The sequence below is a fragment of the Salvelinus namaycush genome, unplaced genomic scaffold, assembly GCF_016432855.1.
Source record: "Salvelinus namaycush isolate Seneca unplaced genomic scaffold, SaNama_1.0 Scaffold1777, whole genome shotgun sequence".
In the NCBI taxonomy this organism is placed as follows: Eukaryota; Metazoa; Chordata; class Actinopteri; order Salmoniformes; family Salmonidae; genus Salvelinus; species Salvelinus namaycush.
Window position 1 is genome coordinate 19,165 of NW_024058538.1, and position 16,701 is coordinate 35,865.

Consider the following 16,701-nt stretch of genomic DNA (forward strand, 5'->3'; position numbering starts at 1 on the left):
AGACTAATCGATCAGCTATTAAAATATCTGAAGAGTTATATTTGGAAAATTAATTAATGTTTACAGGAATAGTTTAATCACGTAATAAATAAACCTAGAGAACTGATTTGATATAAATAAGTCTTCACATTTAATGGTAGTCCAAACACGACACTTGTAAGTAAGCATTTCACGGTACCTACACCTGTTGTATTCGGCGCATGTGACAAACACAATGTGATTGGATTAGATGTTTTGATGTACCTTTAGCTGGTACCATTCTATAGAAACCAGGAAGTGGTCACCAGGAAGTGGTCACCAGGAAGTGGTCACCAGGAAGTGGTCACCAGGAGATACCGTGGGGTGATTACTGACCACTCCTATTAAGGGTAAACAAAAGTGTAATACCTGGCGAATGTGGGCCAATCGGCATCGAGGTCGTGACCTCTGAATGCCACGTCAAACTGGACCTCGTTGAGAACATACAGGTGACTGATGATGTCACTGCTGAGGTGAGACTTCAGGAAGGGACTGCGAGCAAAGTACCACTCACTGGAACACACACACACACACACACACACACACACACACACACACACACACACACACACACACACACACACACACACACACACACACACACACACACACACACACACACACACACACACACACAAGCTATTAGAAAAGAAAGAGACTGACATTTGGCTTTGGTGGGATATGAGACAGGAAGACAGACTCTGACATTAAGGAAGTAAAACTAAACTAAACAGGGGAAGGGAAACATCGCAGTTATAAAATACTTTATATACAACAATAAACTGGGTGGTTCGAGCCCTGAATGCTGATTGGCTGACAGTCATGGTATATCAGACCGTATACAACGGGTATGACGAAACATGTATTTTTACTGCTCTAATTACGTTGGTAACCCGTTTATAACAGCCACGGCGAAGGGCTGTATGCAGGCACTCCGCGTAGCGTCGAGCAGAGCACAGCCTGTAGCTGTGGTATATTGGACATGTACTGCTTCAATACACTGTACTAGGTCTTCTTTTTATCCAGCTGGGCGTCAGATGGTGTGTGTGTGTGTGTACCTGGTAACCTTGTGGTTGAATAGACACTGTTGTAGGGTATCAGCCAGACGCTGATGGACCAGAGAATAGCGGAGAAACGCTCTACCTTTACCCAGGGACGTCTTTAACTGTAACACAACAGAAGACAGGATGGATTCATGATAGAGTTCAAGTTCAAAGCTTATAGGAATTGTTAGTACAGACATCAAACTCTGTCTCAGAACTGGAAGGTCCTACAATGGCTGTATATACACATCCTGCCACCAGGCAGCCAGAATAGTCCAGTCATTTTTATTTCTTTTTTATTTAACCAGGTAGGGCCAGTTGAGAACAAGTTCTCATTTACAACTGCGACCTGGCCAAGATAAAGCAAAGCAGTTCGACACATACAACACAGAGTTACACATGGAGTAAAACAAACATACAGTCAATAATACAGTAGAAAAATAAGTCTATATACAGTGTGTGCAAATGAGGTAAGATTAGGGAGGTAAGGCAATAAATAGGCCGTGGTGGCAAAATAATTACAATTTCGCAATTAAACACTGGAATGGTAGGATGTGCAGAAGATGAATGTGCAAGTAGATACTGGAGAGAAAAGGAGCAAGATAAATAAATACATACAATATGGGGATGAGGTAGTTGGATGGGTGTTTTACAGATGGGCTGTGTACAGATGCAGTGATCTGTGAGCTGCTCTGACAGCCGGTGCTTAAAGCTAGTGAGGGAGATATGAGTCTCCAACTTCAGTGATTTTTGCAATTCGTTCCAGTCATTGGCAGCAGAGAACTGGAGTCATGTGTTACCTAGTCAACATGTGATTCAGGTTCAATTCCCTTGAGCACCAGATGGACAGGAAGATTACACTGAGTGGACAGGAGGACAGATGGGATAGCGTGCCTCTAACCTGGTCACAACTTTACCACAACCTTAACATAACCTGGTCACAACCTTAACCTGGTCACAACATTACAACAACCTTAACATAACCTGGTCACAACATTACCATAACCTGGTCACAACTTTACCACAACCTTAACATAACCTGGTCACAACATTACCATAACCTGGTCACAACTTTACCACAACCTTAACATAACCTGGTCACAACATTACCATAACCTGGTCACAACATTACCATAACCTGGTCACAACATTACCATAACCTGGTCACAAACTTAACCTGGTCACAACATTACAACAACCTTAACATAACCTGGTCACAACATAACCACAACCTTAACATAACCTGGTCACAGCATTACCACAACCTTAACATAACCTGGTCACAACATTACCATAACCTGGTCACAACATTACCATAACCTGGTCACAACATTACCATAACCTGGTCACAAACTTAACCTGGTCACAACATTACAACAACCTTAACATAACCTGGTCACAACATAACCACAACCTTAACATAACCTGGTCACAGCATTACCACAACCTTAACATAACCTGGTCACAACATTACCATAACCTTAACATAACCTGGTCACAACATTACCATAACCTGGTCACAACATTACAACAACCTTAACATAACCTGGTCACAACATTACCATAACCTGGTCACAACATTACAACAACATTACCATAACCTGGTCACAACATTACCACAACCTTAACATAACCTGGTCACAACATTACCATAACCTTAACATAACCTGGTCACAACATTACCACAACCTTAACATAACCTGGTCACAACATTACCACAACCTTAACATAACCTGGTCACAACATTAACCTGGCCACAACGTGAACACAACCTAGTCCAAATGTTAATATAACATGGTCACAACCTTAACATAACCTGGTCACAACATTACCATAACCTGGTCACAACTTTACCACAACCTTAACATAACCTGGTCACAACTTTACCACAACCTTAACATAACCTGGTCACAACTTTACCACAACCTTAACATAACCTGGTCACAACGTGAACACAGCCTAGTCCAAATGTTAACATAACCTGGTCACAACCTTAACCTGGTCACAACGTGAACACAACCTAGTCCAAATGTTAACATAACATGTTGAATAACCTAATCACTTCACAACATTAACCAAACTACGTAACTACTATACTAACCCTGGTAAATACAAACTATGTAACTACTATACTAACCCTGGTAAATACAAACTATGTAACTACTATACTAACCCTGGTAAATACAAACTATGTAACTACTATACTAACCCTGGTAAATACAAACTATGTAACTACTATACTAACCCTGGTAAATACAAACTACGTAACTACTATACTAACCATGGTAAATACAAACTATGTAACTACTATACTAACCCTGGTAAATACAAACTATGTAACTACTATACTAACCCTGGTAAATACAAACTATGTAACTACTATACTAACCCTGGTAAATACAAACTATGTAACTACTATACTAACCCTGGTAAATACAAACTATGTAACTACTATACTAACCCTGGTAAATACAAACTATGTAACTACTATACTAACCCTAGTAAATACAAACTATGTAACTACTATACTAACCCTGGTAAATACAAACTAACCCTGGTAAATACAAACTATGTAACTACTATACTAACCCTGGTAAATACAAACTATGTAACTACTATACTAACCCTGGTAAATACAAACTATGTAACTACTATACTAACCCTGGTAAATACAAACTATGTAACTACTATACTAACCCTGGTAAATACAAACTATGTAACTACTATACTAACCCTGGTAAATACAAACTATGTAACTACTATACTAACCCTGGTAAATACAAACTAACCCTAGTAAATACAAACTATGTAACTACTATACTAACCCTAGTAAATACAAACTATGTAACTACTATACTAACCCTGGTAAATACAAACTATGTAACTACTATACTAACCCTGGTAAATACAAACTATGTAACTACTATACTAACCCTGGTAAATACAAACTATGTAACTACTATACTAACCCTGGTAAATACAAACTATGTAACTACTATACTAACCCTGGTAAATACAAACTATGTAACTACTATACTAACCCTGGTAAATACAAACTAACCCTGGTAAATACAAACTATGTAACTACTATACTAACCAAGGTAAATACAAACTATGTAACTACTATACTAACCCTGGTAAATACAAACTATGTAACTACTATACTAACCCTGGTAAATACAAACTATGTAACTACTATACTAACCCTGGTAAATACAAACTATGTAACTACTATACTAACCCTGGTAAATACAAACTACGTAACTACTATACTAACCCTGGTAAATACAAACTATGTAACTACTATACTAACCAAGGTAAATACAAACTATGTAACTACTATACTAACCCTGGTAAATACAAACTATGTAACTACTATACTAACCAAGGTAAATACAAACTATGTAACTACTATACTAACCCTGGTAAATACAAACTATGTAACTACTATACTAACCCTGGTAAATACAAACTATGTAACTACTATACTAACCCTGGTAAATACAAACTATGTAACTACTATACTAACCCTGGTAAATACAAACTATGTAACTACTATACTAACCATGGTAAATACAAACTATGTAACTACTATACTAACCCTGGTAAATACAAACTATGTAACTACTATACTAACCCTGGTAAATACAAACTATGTAACTACTATACTAACCCTGGTAAATACAAACTAACCCTGGTAAATACAAACTATGTAACTACTATACTAACCAAGGTAAATACAAACTATGTAACTACTATACTAACCCTGGTAAATACAAACTATGTAACTACTATACTAACCCTGGTAAATACAAACTATGTAACTACTATACTAACCCTGGTAAATACAAACTATGTAACTACTATACTAACCCTGGTAAATACAAACTATGTAACTACTATACTAACCAAGGTAAATACAAACTATGTAACTACTATACTAACCCTGGTAAATACAAACTATGTAACTACTATACTAACCCTGGTAAATACAAACTATGTAACTACTATACTAACCCTGGTAAATACAAACTATGTAACTACTATACTAACCCTGGTAAATACAAACTATGTAACTACTATACTAACCCTGGTAAATACAAACTATGTAACTACTATACTAACCAAGGTAAATACAAACTATGTAACTACTATACTAACCAAGGTAAATACAAACTATGTAACTACTATACTAACCCTGGTAAATACAAACTATGTAACTACTATACTAACCCTGGTAAATACAAACTATGTAACTACTATACTAACAATGGTAAATACAAACTATGTAACTACTATACTAACCATGGTAAATACAAACTATGTAACTACTATACTAACCCTGGTAAATACAAACTATGTAACTACTATACTAACCCTGGTAAATACAAACTATGTAACTACTATACTAACCAAGGTAAATACAAACTATGTAACTACTATACTAACCCTGGTAAATACAAACTATGTAACTACTATACTAACCCTGGTAAATACAAACTATGTAACTACTATACTAACCCTGGTAAATACAAACTATGTAACTACTATACTAACCCTGGTAAATACAAACTATGTAACTACTATACTAACCCTGGTAAATACAAACTATGTAACTACTATACTAACCATGGTAAATACAAACTATGTAACTACTATACTAACCCTGGTAAATACAAACTATGTAACTACTATACTAACCCTGGTAAATACAAACTATGTAACTACTATACTAACCCTGGTAAATACAAACTATGTAACTACTATACTAACCATGGTAAATACAAACTATGTAACTACTATACTAACCCTGGTAAATACAAACTATGTAACTACTATACTAACCCTGGTAAATACAAACTATGTAACTACTATACTAACCCTGGTAAATACAAACTATGTAACTACTATACTAACCCTGGTAAATACAAACTATGTAACTACTATACTAACCCTGGTAAATACAAACTATGTAACTACTATACTAACCCTGGTAAATACAAACTATGTAACTACTATACTAACCATGGTAAATACAAACTATGTAACTAGCTATACTAACCCTGGTAAATACAAACTATGTAACTACTATACTAACCCTGGTAAATACAAACTATGTAACTACTATACTAACCCTGGTAAATACAAACTATGTAACTACTATACTAACCCTGGTAAATACAAACTATGTAACTACTATACTAACCCTGGTAAATACAAACTATGTAACTACTATACTAACCCTGGTAAATACAAACTATGTAACTACTATACTAACCAAGGTAAATACAAACTATGTAACTACTATACTAACCCTGGTAAATACAAACTATGTAACTACTATACTAACCCTGGTAAATACAAACTATGTAACTACTATACTAACCCTGGTAAATACAAACTATGTAACTACTATACTAACCCTGGTAAATACAAACTAACCCTGGTAAATACAAACTATGTAACTACTATACTAACCAAGGTAAATACAAACTATGTAACTACTATACTAACCCTGGTAAATACAAACTATGTAACTACTATACTAACCCTGGTAAATACAAACTATGTAACTACTATACTAACCCTGGTAAATACAAACTATGTAACTACTATACTAACCCTGGTAAATACAAACTATGTAACTACTATACTAACCCTGGTAAATACAAACTATGTAACTACTATACTAACCAATGGTAAATACAAACTATGTAACTACTATACTAACCCTGGTAAATACAAACTATGTAACTACTATACTAACCCTGGTAAATACAAACTATGTAACTACTATACTAACCATGGTAAATACAAACTATGTAACTACTATACTAACCCTGGTAAATACAAACTATGTAACTACTATACTAACCCTGGTAAATACAAACTATGTAACTACTATACTAACCCTGGTAAATACAAACTATGTAACTACTATACTAACCCTGGTAAATACAAACTATGTAACTACTATACTAACCAAGGTAAATACAAACTATGTAACTACTATACTAACCCTGGTAAATACAAACTATGTAACTACTATACTAACCCTGGTAAATACAAACTATGTAACTACTATACTAACAATGGTAAATACAAACTATGTAACTACTATACTAACCATGGTAAATACAAACTATGTAACTACTATACTAACCCTGGTAAATACAAACTATGTAACTACTATACTAACCCTGGTAAATACAAACTATGTAACTACTATACTAACAATGGTAAATACAAACTATGTAACTACTATACTAACCCTGGTAAATACAAACTATGTAACTACTATACTAACCCTGGTAAATACAAACTATGTAACTCCTATACTAACCCTGGTAAATACAAACTATGTAACTACTATACTAACCCTGGTAAATACAAACTATGTAACTACTATACTAACCCTGGTAAATACAAACTATGTAACTACTATACTAACCCTGGTAAATACAAACTATGTAACTACTATACTAACCAAGGTAAATACAAACTATGTAACTACTATACTAACCCTGGTAAATACAAACTATGTAACTACTATACTAACCCTGGTAAATACAAACTATGTAACTACTATACTAACAATGGTAAATACAAACTATGTAACTACTATACTAACCCTGGTAAATACAAACTATGTAACTACTATACTAACCCTGGTAAATACAAACTATGTAACTACTATACTAACCCTGGTAAATACAAACTATGTAACTACTATACTAACAATGGTAAATACAAACTATGTAACTACTATACTAACCCTGGTAAATACAAACTATGTAACTACTATACTAACCCTGGTAAATACAAACTATGTAACTACTATACTAACCCTGGTAAATACAAACTATGTAACTACTATACTAACCCTGGTAAATACAAACTATGTAACTACTATACTAACCCTGGTAAATACAAACTATGTAACTACTATACTAACCCTGGTAAATACAAACTATGTAACTACTATACTAACCCTGGTAAATACAAACTATGTAACTACTATACTAACCAAGGTAAATACAAACTATGTAACTACTATACTAACCCTGGTAAATACAAACTATGTAACTACTATACTAACCCTGGTAAATACAAACTATGTAACTACTATACTAACCATGGTAAATACAAACTATGTAACTACTATACTAACCCTGGTAAATACAAACTATGTAACTACTATACTAACCCTGGTAAATACAAACTATGTAACTACTATACTAACCCTGGTAAATACAAACTATGTAACTACTATACTAACCCTGGTAAATACAAACTATGTAACTACTATACTAACCCTGGTAAATACAAACTATGTAACTACTATACTAACCCTGGTAAATACAAACTATGTAACTACTATACTAACCCTGGTAAATACAAACTATGTAACTACTATACTAACCCTGGTAAATACAAACTATGTAACTACTATACTAACCCTGGTAAATACAAACTATGTAACTACTATACTAACCCTGGTAAATACAAACTATGTAACTACTATACTAACCCTGGTAAATACAAACTATGTAACTACTATACTAACCCTGGTAAATACAAACTATGTAACTACTATACTAACCCTGGTAAATACAAACTATGTAACTACTATACTAACCCTGGTAAATACAAACTATGTAACTACTATACTAACCCTGGTAAATACAAACTATGTAACTACTATACTAACCCTGGTAAATACAAACTATGTAACTACTATACTAACCCTGGTAAATACAAACTATGTAACTACTATACTAACCCTGGTAAATACAAACTATGTAACTACTATACTAACCCTGGTAAATACAAACTATGTAACTACTATACTAACCCTGGTAAATACAAACTATGTAACTACTATACTAACCCTGGTAAATACAAACTATGTAACTACTATACTAACCCTGGTAAATACAAACTATGTAACTGCTATACTAACCCTGGTAAATACAAACTATGTAACTGCTATACTAACCCTGGTAAATACAAACTATGTAACTACTATACTAACCCTGGTAAATACAAACTATGTAACTACTATACTAACCCTGGTAAATACAAACTATGTAACTACTATACTAACCCTGGTAAATACAAACTATGTAACTACTATACTAACCCTGGTAAATACAAACTATGTAACTACTATACTAACCCTGGTAAATACAAACTATGTAACTACTATACTAACCCTGGTAAATACAAACTATGTAACTACTATACTAACCCTGGTAAATACAAACTATGTAACTACTATACTAACCCTGGTAAATACAAACTATGTAACTACTATACTAACCCTGGTAAATACAAACTATGCACTACCTTAGAGAAACATGACTGGTAAATACAATGAATAGAACAGGCTTGGAACCTCTAACCCTGGTAACATGACTGGTAAATAGAATGAATAGAACAGGCTTGGAACCTGTAACCCTGGTAATATGACTGGTAAATAGAATGAATAGAACAGGCTTGGAACCTCTAACCCTGGTAATATGACTGGTAAATAGAATGAATAGAACAGGCTTGGAACCTCTAACCCTGGTAATATGACTGGTAAATAGAATGAATAGAACAGGCTTGGAACCTGTAACCCTGGTAATATGACTGGTAAATAGAATGAATAGAACAGGCTTGGAACCTCTAACCCTGGTAATATGACTGGTAAATAGAATGAATAGAACAGGCTTGGAACCTCTAACCCTGGTAATATGACTGGTAAATAGAATGAATAGAACAGGCTTGGAACCTCTAACCCTGGTAATATGACTGGTAAATAGAATGAATAGAACAGGCTTGGAACCTCTAACCCTGGTAATATGACTGGTAAATAGAATGAATAGAACAGGCTTGGAACCTGTAACCCTGGTAATATGACTGGTAAATAGAATGAATAGAACAGGCTTGGAACCTCTAACCCTGGTAATATGACTGGTAAATAGAATGAATAGAACAGGCTTGGAACCTCTAACCCTGGTAATATGACTGGTAAATAGAATGAATAGAACAGGCTTGGAACCTGTAACCCTGGTAATATGACTGGTAAATAGAATGAATAGAACAGGCTTGGAACCTGTAACCCTGGTAATATGACTGGTAAATAGAATGAATAGAACAGGCTTGGAACCTCTAACCCTGGTAATATGACTGGTAAATAGAATGAATAGAACAGGCTTGGAACCTGTAACCCTGGTAATATGACTGGTAAATAGAATGAATAGAACAGGCTTGGAACCTCTAACCCTGGTAATATGACTGGTAAATAGAATGAATAGAACAGGCTTGGAACCTCTAACCCTGGTAATATGACTGGTAAATAGAATGAATAGAACAGGCTTGGAACCTCTAACCCTGGTAATATGACTGGTAAATAGAATGAATAGAACAGGCTTGGAACCTGTAACCCTGGTAATATGACTGGTAAATAGAATGAATAGAACAGGCTTGGAACCTCTAACCCTGGTAATATGACTGGTAAATAGAATGAATAGAACAGGCTTGGAACCTCTAACCCTGGTAATATGACTGGTAAATAGAATGAATAGAACAGGCTTGGAACCTCTAACCCTGGTAATATGACTGGTAAATAGAATGAATAGAACAGGCTTGGAACCTGTAACCCTGGTAATATGACTGGTAAATAGAATGAATAGAACAGGCTTGGAACCTGTAACCCTGGTAATATGACTGGTAAATAGAATGAATAGAACAGGCTTGGAACCTCTAACCCTGGTAATATGACTGGTAAATAGAATGAATAGAACAGGCTTGGAACCTGTAACCCTGGTAATATGACTGGTAAATAGAATGAATAGAACAGGCTTGGAACCTCTAACCCTGGTAATATGACTGGTAAATAGAATGAATAGAACAGGCTTGGAACCTGTAACCCTGGTAATATGACTGGTAAACAATGGCCGCCAGTCCACACATTATGCCATTATTGACTTGAATGGGGACGGCTGTTTTACTCATTCTATTTCTACGGCAGCACATGCAGTCAGAAAAAGTACAATAAAAAAATAAAACCTTCGAACAGCAAAACAAATATTATGTATTTAAAAAAAAATACAAATTGCTATTTGAATGGTTATTACGGTGACCGCGGCCATTTTGCTGGACAATTGGCTTCATCGGTTTGTGTATGAGTGAGGATTACCTCTGGTATAGCCTTGACAAACCGCAGGCCGTCATTAACTCCTCTGGTCTTGGCAAGACACTCTCTGAAGTAATCCCAGTACTCCTTCCTGCTGCCTAGGAAATCCGCCTTCTCCTTCTGGTCAAACTGATGTAAACACACAACAACAGCTCAGATTCACAGGCCCTGGAGTTTTCCCAGGAAAACCTTGAGGTCCTATCTAGGATCATTTAGCTTTCCGGTATCCTAGCAGTTTATGCGAGAAAGAGAGAGTGAGTTTCTGTGTGTATTACCTGTAGAAGTTACTCTAGTTTGTAGGATAGTTTATGAAAGAGAGAGAGAGAGAGTTTCTGTGTATTACCTGTAGAAGGTACTCTAGTTTGTAGGACAGTTTATGAAAGAGAGAGAGAGAGAGTTTCTGTGTATTACCTGTAGAAGTTACTCTAGTTTGTAGGACAGTTTATGAAAGAGAGAGAGAGAGAGTTTCTGTGTATTACCTGTAGAAGGTACTCTAGTTTGTAGGACAGTTTATGAAAGAGAGAGAGAGAGTGAGTTTCTGTGTATTACCTGTAGAAGGTACTCTAGTTTGTAGGACAGTTTATGCAGGTTGGGGCTGTCGTCTGTGATTGGTTCACCCGTCTCTCTGTGTTCCTTACTCAGATCAGTCACTGCTTCTACAGGTTCATATACACAACACACACGTGTACACAAGCTATAGCTTCATCACGCCAACCTTGATGCACCACACATGTACACAAGCTATAGCTTCATCACGCCAACCTTGATGCACCACACACCTACACGGATGCACACAAAATAAGGTAGGGGTCAAAATTACTGACACAAATAATAAAAAGTTTAGTATTCTGTCCCATATTCCTAGCACGCAATAACTACATCAAGCATGTGACTCTGCAAATTGGTTGGATCCATTCGCTGTGTGTTTCAGACTATTTTCTGCAGTTTGATAGCCGTCAATAGTGGCTGTACTAGAGAATGCAGGCACGCGGGAGACCAGGGTTCAATTCCCCGACGGAGAGGAAGGAGTAGGCTGTCCTTGTAAATAAGAATGTGTTGTTAACTCATTCCATGTTTGTTATTTCATAGTTTTGATGTCTTCACTATTATTCTACAATGTAGAAAATAGTACAAATAAAGAAAAGCCCTGGAATGAGTAGGTGTGTCCAAACATTTGGACTGGTACTTGCTTCATTAATTGTATTAATATTATGGTGTTTCTATTCCATTAAAAATTTAATTGGTTTTCTGTTAGGATAGAGCAGAAGATATGGTGCTGTACAACGTGACGGTCGGGAGAAGGCTACAGTACCGGGCTATTTAGCTATAGAATCCCCGTGTCGTGCGGGCACACGGGAGACCGGGGTTCAATTCCCCGACGGGGAGGAAGGGGTAGGCTATCCTTGTAAATAATAATTTGTTATTTAACTAGGCAAGTCAGTTAAGAAAGGTTACACTAAGAGCATAACATTTCTAATTGTAGTCTAACCAACACCCAAACAGAGATTCAGTGAAATGAAAAGCCTCATTGATTTATCAAGACCAGTCCCCATGCTTGTCTCAGAGCAGAGTGAAACGGTGCTGAAATAGTTGTAGGTTATTGCTTCAAATCCTGTTGCTTCTAACTTCAATATGCTCCTTAAATAAATAAGACCGACACCACTTTTAACAGCACATTACTCAACACTAGTGAGACTCATGTCGCCAACGGTAGGCCTACAGTATATCGAAAAATATGACGTGACTCTCCGCCAATAATTACATATAGAGGATTGGAGGATATTTATGTAATTCAGTGATATTTATTCCCATGGTAATTCGTATCCATAACTAAATAAACAACGGCATTTTGAAAGAGTATTTTTATCATTATTTTATGAAAAGCATAAAGCATAAAGCATAAAGATGCCATTAGTTACATTGTTTTAGTTTGAACGTGCAGACTGGCACTAAGAACAGAACAGCGGGAACGTTTCCCTAGTCAGCGCCGTTATTAGTGCAATGCCCCAGTGTGGCGGGGTGGGGGTCCCCCTGCCCTCGTGCCTTGAACCTCGCTCGCTTTCAGTGGATACGGTTGGAGAACTGCAAGGCAATCCCATTGTGCGCCACTCGGGATCCATGACCAAGATGATCAATATCTTTAATTATATGTAAAACATGTATCTTTCATCAAAGTTTATGATGAGTATCTCTGTTATTTGACGTGGCTCTCTGCAATTTCTCCGGATATTTTGGAGGCATTTCTGAACATGGCGCCAATGTAAACCGAGATTTGTGGATATAAATATGCACATTATCGAACAAAACATAAATGTATTGTGTAACATGATGTCCTATGAGTGTCATCTGATGAAGATCATCAAAGGTTAGTGATTAATTTTATCTCTATTTCTGCTTTTTGTGACTACTATCTTTTGCTGGAAAAATGGCTGTGTTTTTCTGTGGCTATGTACTGAGCTAACATAATTGTTTGCTGTGCTTTCGCCATAAATCCTTTTTGAAATCAGACATGTTGGCTGGATTCACAACATGTGTAGCTTTACTTTGGTGTCTTTCATGTGTGATTTCATGAAAGATTGATTTTTATAGTAATATATTTGAATTTAGCTCGCTACATTTTTTCTGGCTTTTGGCCAAGTGGGACGTTAGCGTCCCACCTATCCCAGAGAAGTTAATGTGGCTTGATGTGGCTTGTTTAATGTGTCTTGTTGAATGTGGCTTGTTTAATGTGTCTTGTTGAATGTGGCTTGTTTAATGTGTCTTGTTGAATGTGGCTTGTTGTGGCTTGTTGAATGTGGCTTGTTGAATGTGGCTTGTTGTGGCTTGTTGAATGTGGCTTGATGTGGCTTGTTGAATGTGGCTTGTTTAATGTGTCTTGTTGAATGTGGCTTGTTTAATGTGTCTTGTTGAATGTGGCTTGTTTAATGTGTCTTGTTGAATGTGGCTTGTTGAATGTCCCTTGTTGTGGCTTGTTGAATGTGGCTTGTTGAATGTGGCTTGTTGAATGTGGCTTGTTGTGGCTTGTTGTGGCTTGTTGAATGTGGCTTGTTGAATGTGGCTTGTTGAATGTGGCTTGATGTGGCTTGTTGAATGTGGCTTGATGTGGCTTGTTGAATGTGGCTTGTTGAATGTGGCTTGTTTAATGTGTCTTGTTGAATGTGGCTTGTTGTGGCTTGTTGAATGTGGCTTGTTGAATGTCCCTTGTTGTGGCTTGTTGAATGTGGCTTGTTGAATGTCCCTTGTTGTGGCTTGTTGAATGTGGCTTGTTGAATGTGGCTTGTTGTGGCTTGTTGTGGCTTGTTGAATGTGGCTTGTTGTGGCTTGTTGAATGTGGCTTGTTGTGGCTTGTTGTGGCTTGTTGAATGTGGCTTGTTGAATGTGGCTTGTTGAATGTGGCTTGTTTATTGTGATTTGTTTAATGTGACATGTTTATTGTGACTTGTTGTGGCTTGTTGTAGCTTGTTTAATGTGGCTTGTTGTGGCTTTTTTAATGTGGCTTGTTGTGGCTTGTTTATTGTGATTTGTTGTTGCTTGTTGAATGTGGCTTGTTGTAGCTTGTTTAATGTGGCTTGTTGTAGCTTGTTTAATGTGGCTTGTTTAATGTCCCACATATCCCTGAGAAGTTAACTGACTTGCCTAGTTAATTAAAGGTTACATTTAAAAAATAAATAGGGTGTTGGGGCCACCACAATCCAGAACAGCTTCAATGCACCTTGGAATAGATTCTGGAACTCTATAGGAGGGATGTGACACTGTTGTTTTGTTGATGGTGATAGAACACACTGTCAGGCTCCACTCCAGAATCTCCCATAATTATTACATTGGATTATATCTGGTGACAGACTGCCACGACATATGGTTCACATCGTTTTCATGCTCATCAAACCATTCAGTGACTACTTGTGCCCTGTGGACGGAGGCATTCTCCTGGTAGCCATAACTATGGCCTGCCCAGCATGTTTATACATGACCCTACGCTTGTTAATTGCTTAATTAACTCAGGAACCACAACATACTTTCAATATACTTTGTATCCCTCATTTATTCAAGTGTTTTCATTATTTTGGCAGCTACTTATGTATCAGTGGAGGCTGTGGAGGGGAGGACGGCTCATAGTAACGGCTGGAATGGAGCCAATGGAACGGCAGCCATTATTATGCGCCGTCCTCAGCAGCCTCCACTGATATGGATGGATCCACACAGACACATGTAGCGAGTACAGAGAACTGTACAATAGATACCGTGTAGATCTCTGATAATCCTCTGGAGTTGGTTCTCTCCTACTGATGTCTTGTTACACATGATGGTAGTGGTGAGATCAGTAGTAAGGAAGGGGGGGGGGGGTCAAGGAGTCTGCAACCGGCTACCAAGAATCACACAAAGAGCATTGGCACAGTTTATAATGTTGACTACAACCTCTGTAAATAATCCTAAACATTGTCCAGATCCCAGCATCCCCATCCTGTCACCAGTACTGTTGTTGTTTTCTCTATTCATGAGCCCTGCAACTAAACAAATACTTCCTAATCGATTGTACTCATCATCATCATCATCATCATATCGATCGACAGACAGAAGAACAAAACGGCGACAACAACGTATTCAGTGATCCTCGTCTCCCAATAATGACATCACATCACACAGCAGTGGGCTTCCCACTGACGTAATGGCTTGGTACATTTTACTAATAGTTGGTACAACAAAATCACAAGCGTATTAAAGCTGTATCGTTGTTGGTATTTTGGAGAACATTTCACTGTGTCGTCGGTCTACGTTCCTAAATAAACCGAGATATTGAGAGTCGCAGACTGGAACGTGCACCTGCTGTTCCGAGGCTACAAGCTCTGGCAACCAACAGCTGATACAAATATAACTGAAACGTCTATCGGTTGTCATTAATACAGACAACATAGTTTATTAGATATAATCAGAAGTAGACTTACTTGTAGAGATTCTCAGGCAGGTCCGAGTTTACAGCAGGAGGTAACGTGCTACCGTTAAGGCTGGGCATTCATAATGATTGACACCTTCATTAGCCAATAGCTGCGCGCAATATCGTTCCAACCAGCATAGTAAATAAACCAGCAGACTGAAGTCATGTGACATGTCCCAGTGTCACACTGAAAGTTTCACAACTCAACACAATTCAAACCAAAAGAACGTAATTGAAAATTAGACACACCAATAAGATCAAATAATAGAGGATTAAAATGTATTGATTAAAAAAAAAAACATTTGTAAGAGAGGTACAAACAAAAACGAAACATTCAAAAGAGCTTGTAAACAATAGATTGTGTAATCATTTTTACATATAAAAAATATTTGTTTTATTGTCATTATCAAAAAAGCTGTTACTCTGTTGTCTGTTGTCTCTGGTGACGTTACAACAAACAATAACAACATGCAAAAAGATACTTGCACATGGATTTAGTGGTTCTATAAGTGTTTCTTTATTTC

General features: G+C 36.7%; 1 protein-coding gene across 1 annotated transcript in view; it reads right to left on the reverse strand.

Moving 5' to 3' along the window:
- Window positions 1–16,222, reverse strand: part of LOC120037616 (FYVE and coiled-coil domain-containing protein 1-like) — a gene marked incomplete at its 3' end in the record, with an annotated part of 32,070 nt that extends 15,848 nt beyond the window's left edge. Inside the window, exons 1-6 of the mRNA XM_038983612.1 lie at window positions 16,188–16,222; window positions 15,486–15,607; window positions 11,794–11,900; window positions 11,248–11,373; window positions 1,077–1,183; window positions 388–531 (exon numbers count right to left, since the gene is read on the reverse strand). Of these exons, the coding sequence (XP_038839540.1) occupies window positions 388–531; window positions 1,077–1,183; window positions 11,248–11,373; window positions 11,794–11,900; window positions 15,486–15,546 (545 nt within the window). The remainder of the gene's footprint in view (window positions 1–387; window positions 532–1,076; window positions 1,184–11,247; window positions 11,374–11,793; window positions 11,901–15,485; window positions 15,608–16,187) is intronic.
- Window positions 16,223–16,701: the final 479 nt, after the last annotated feature.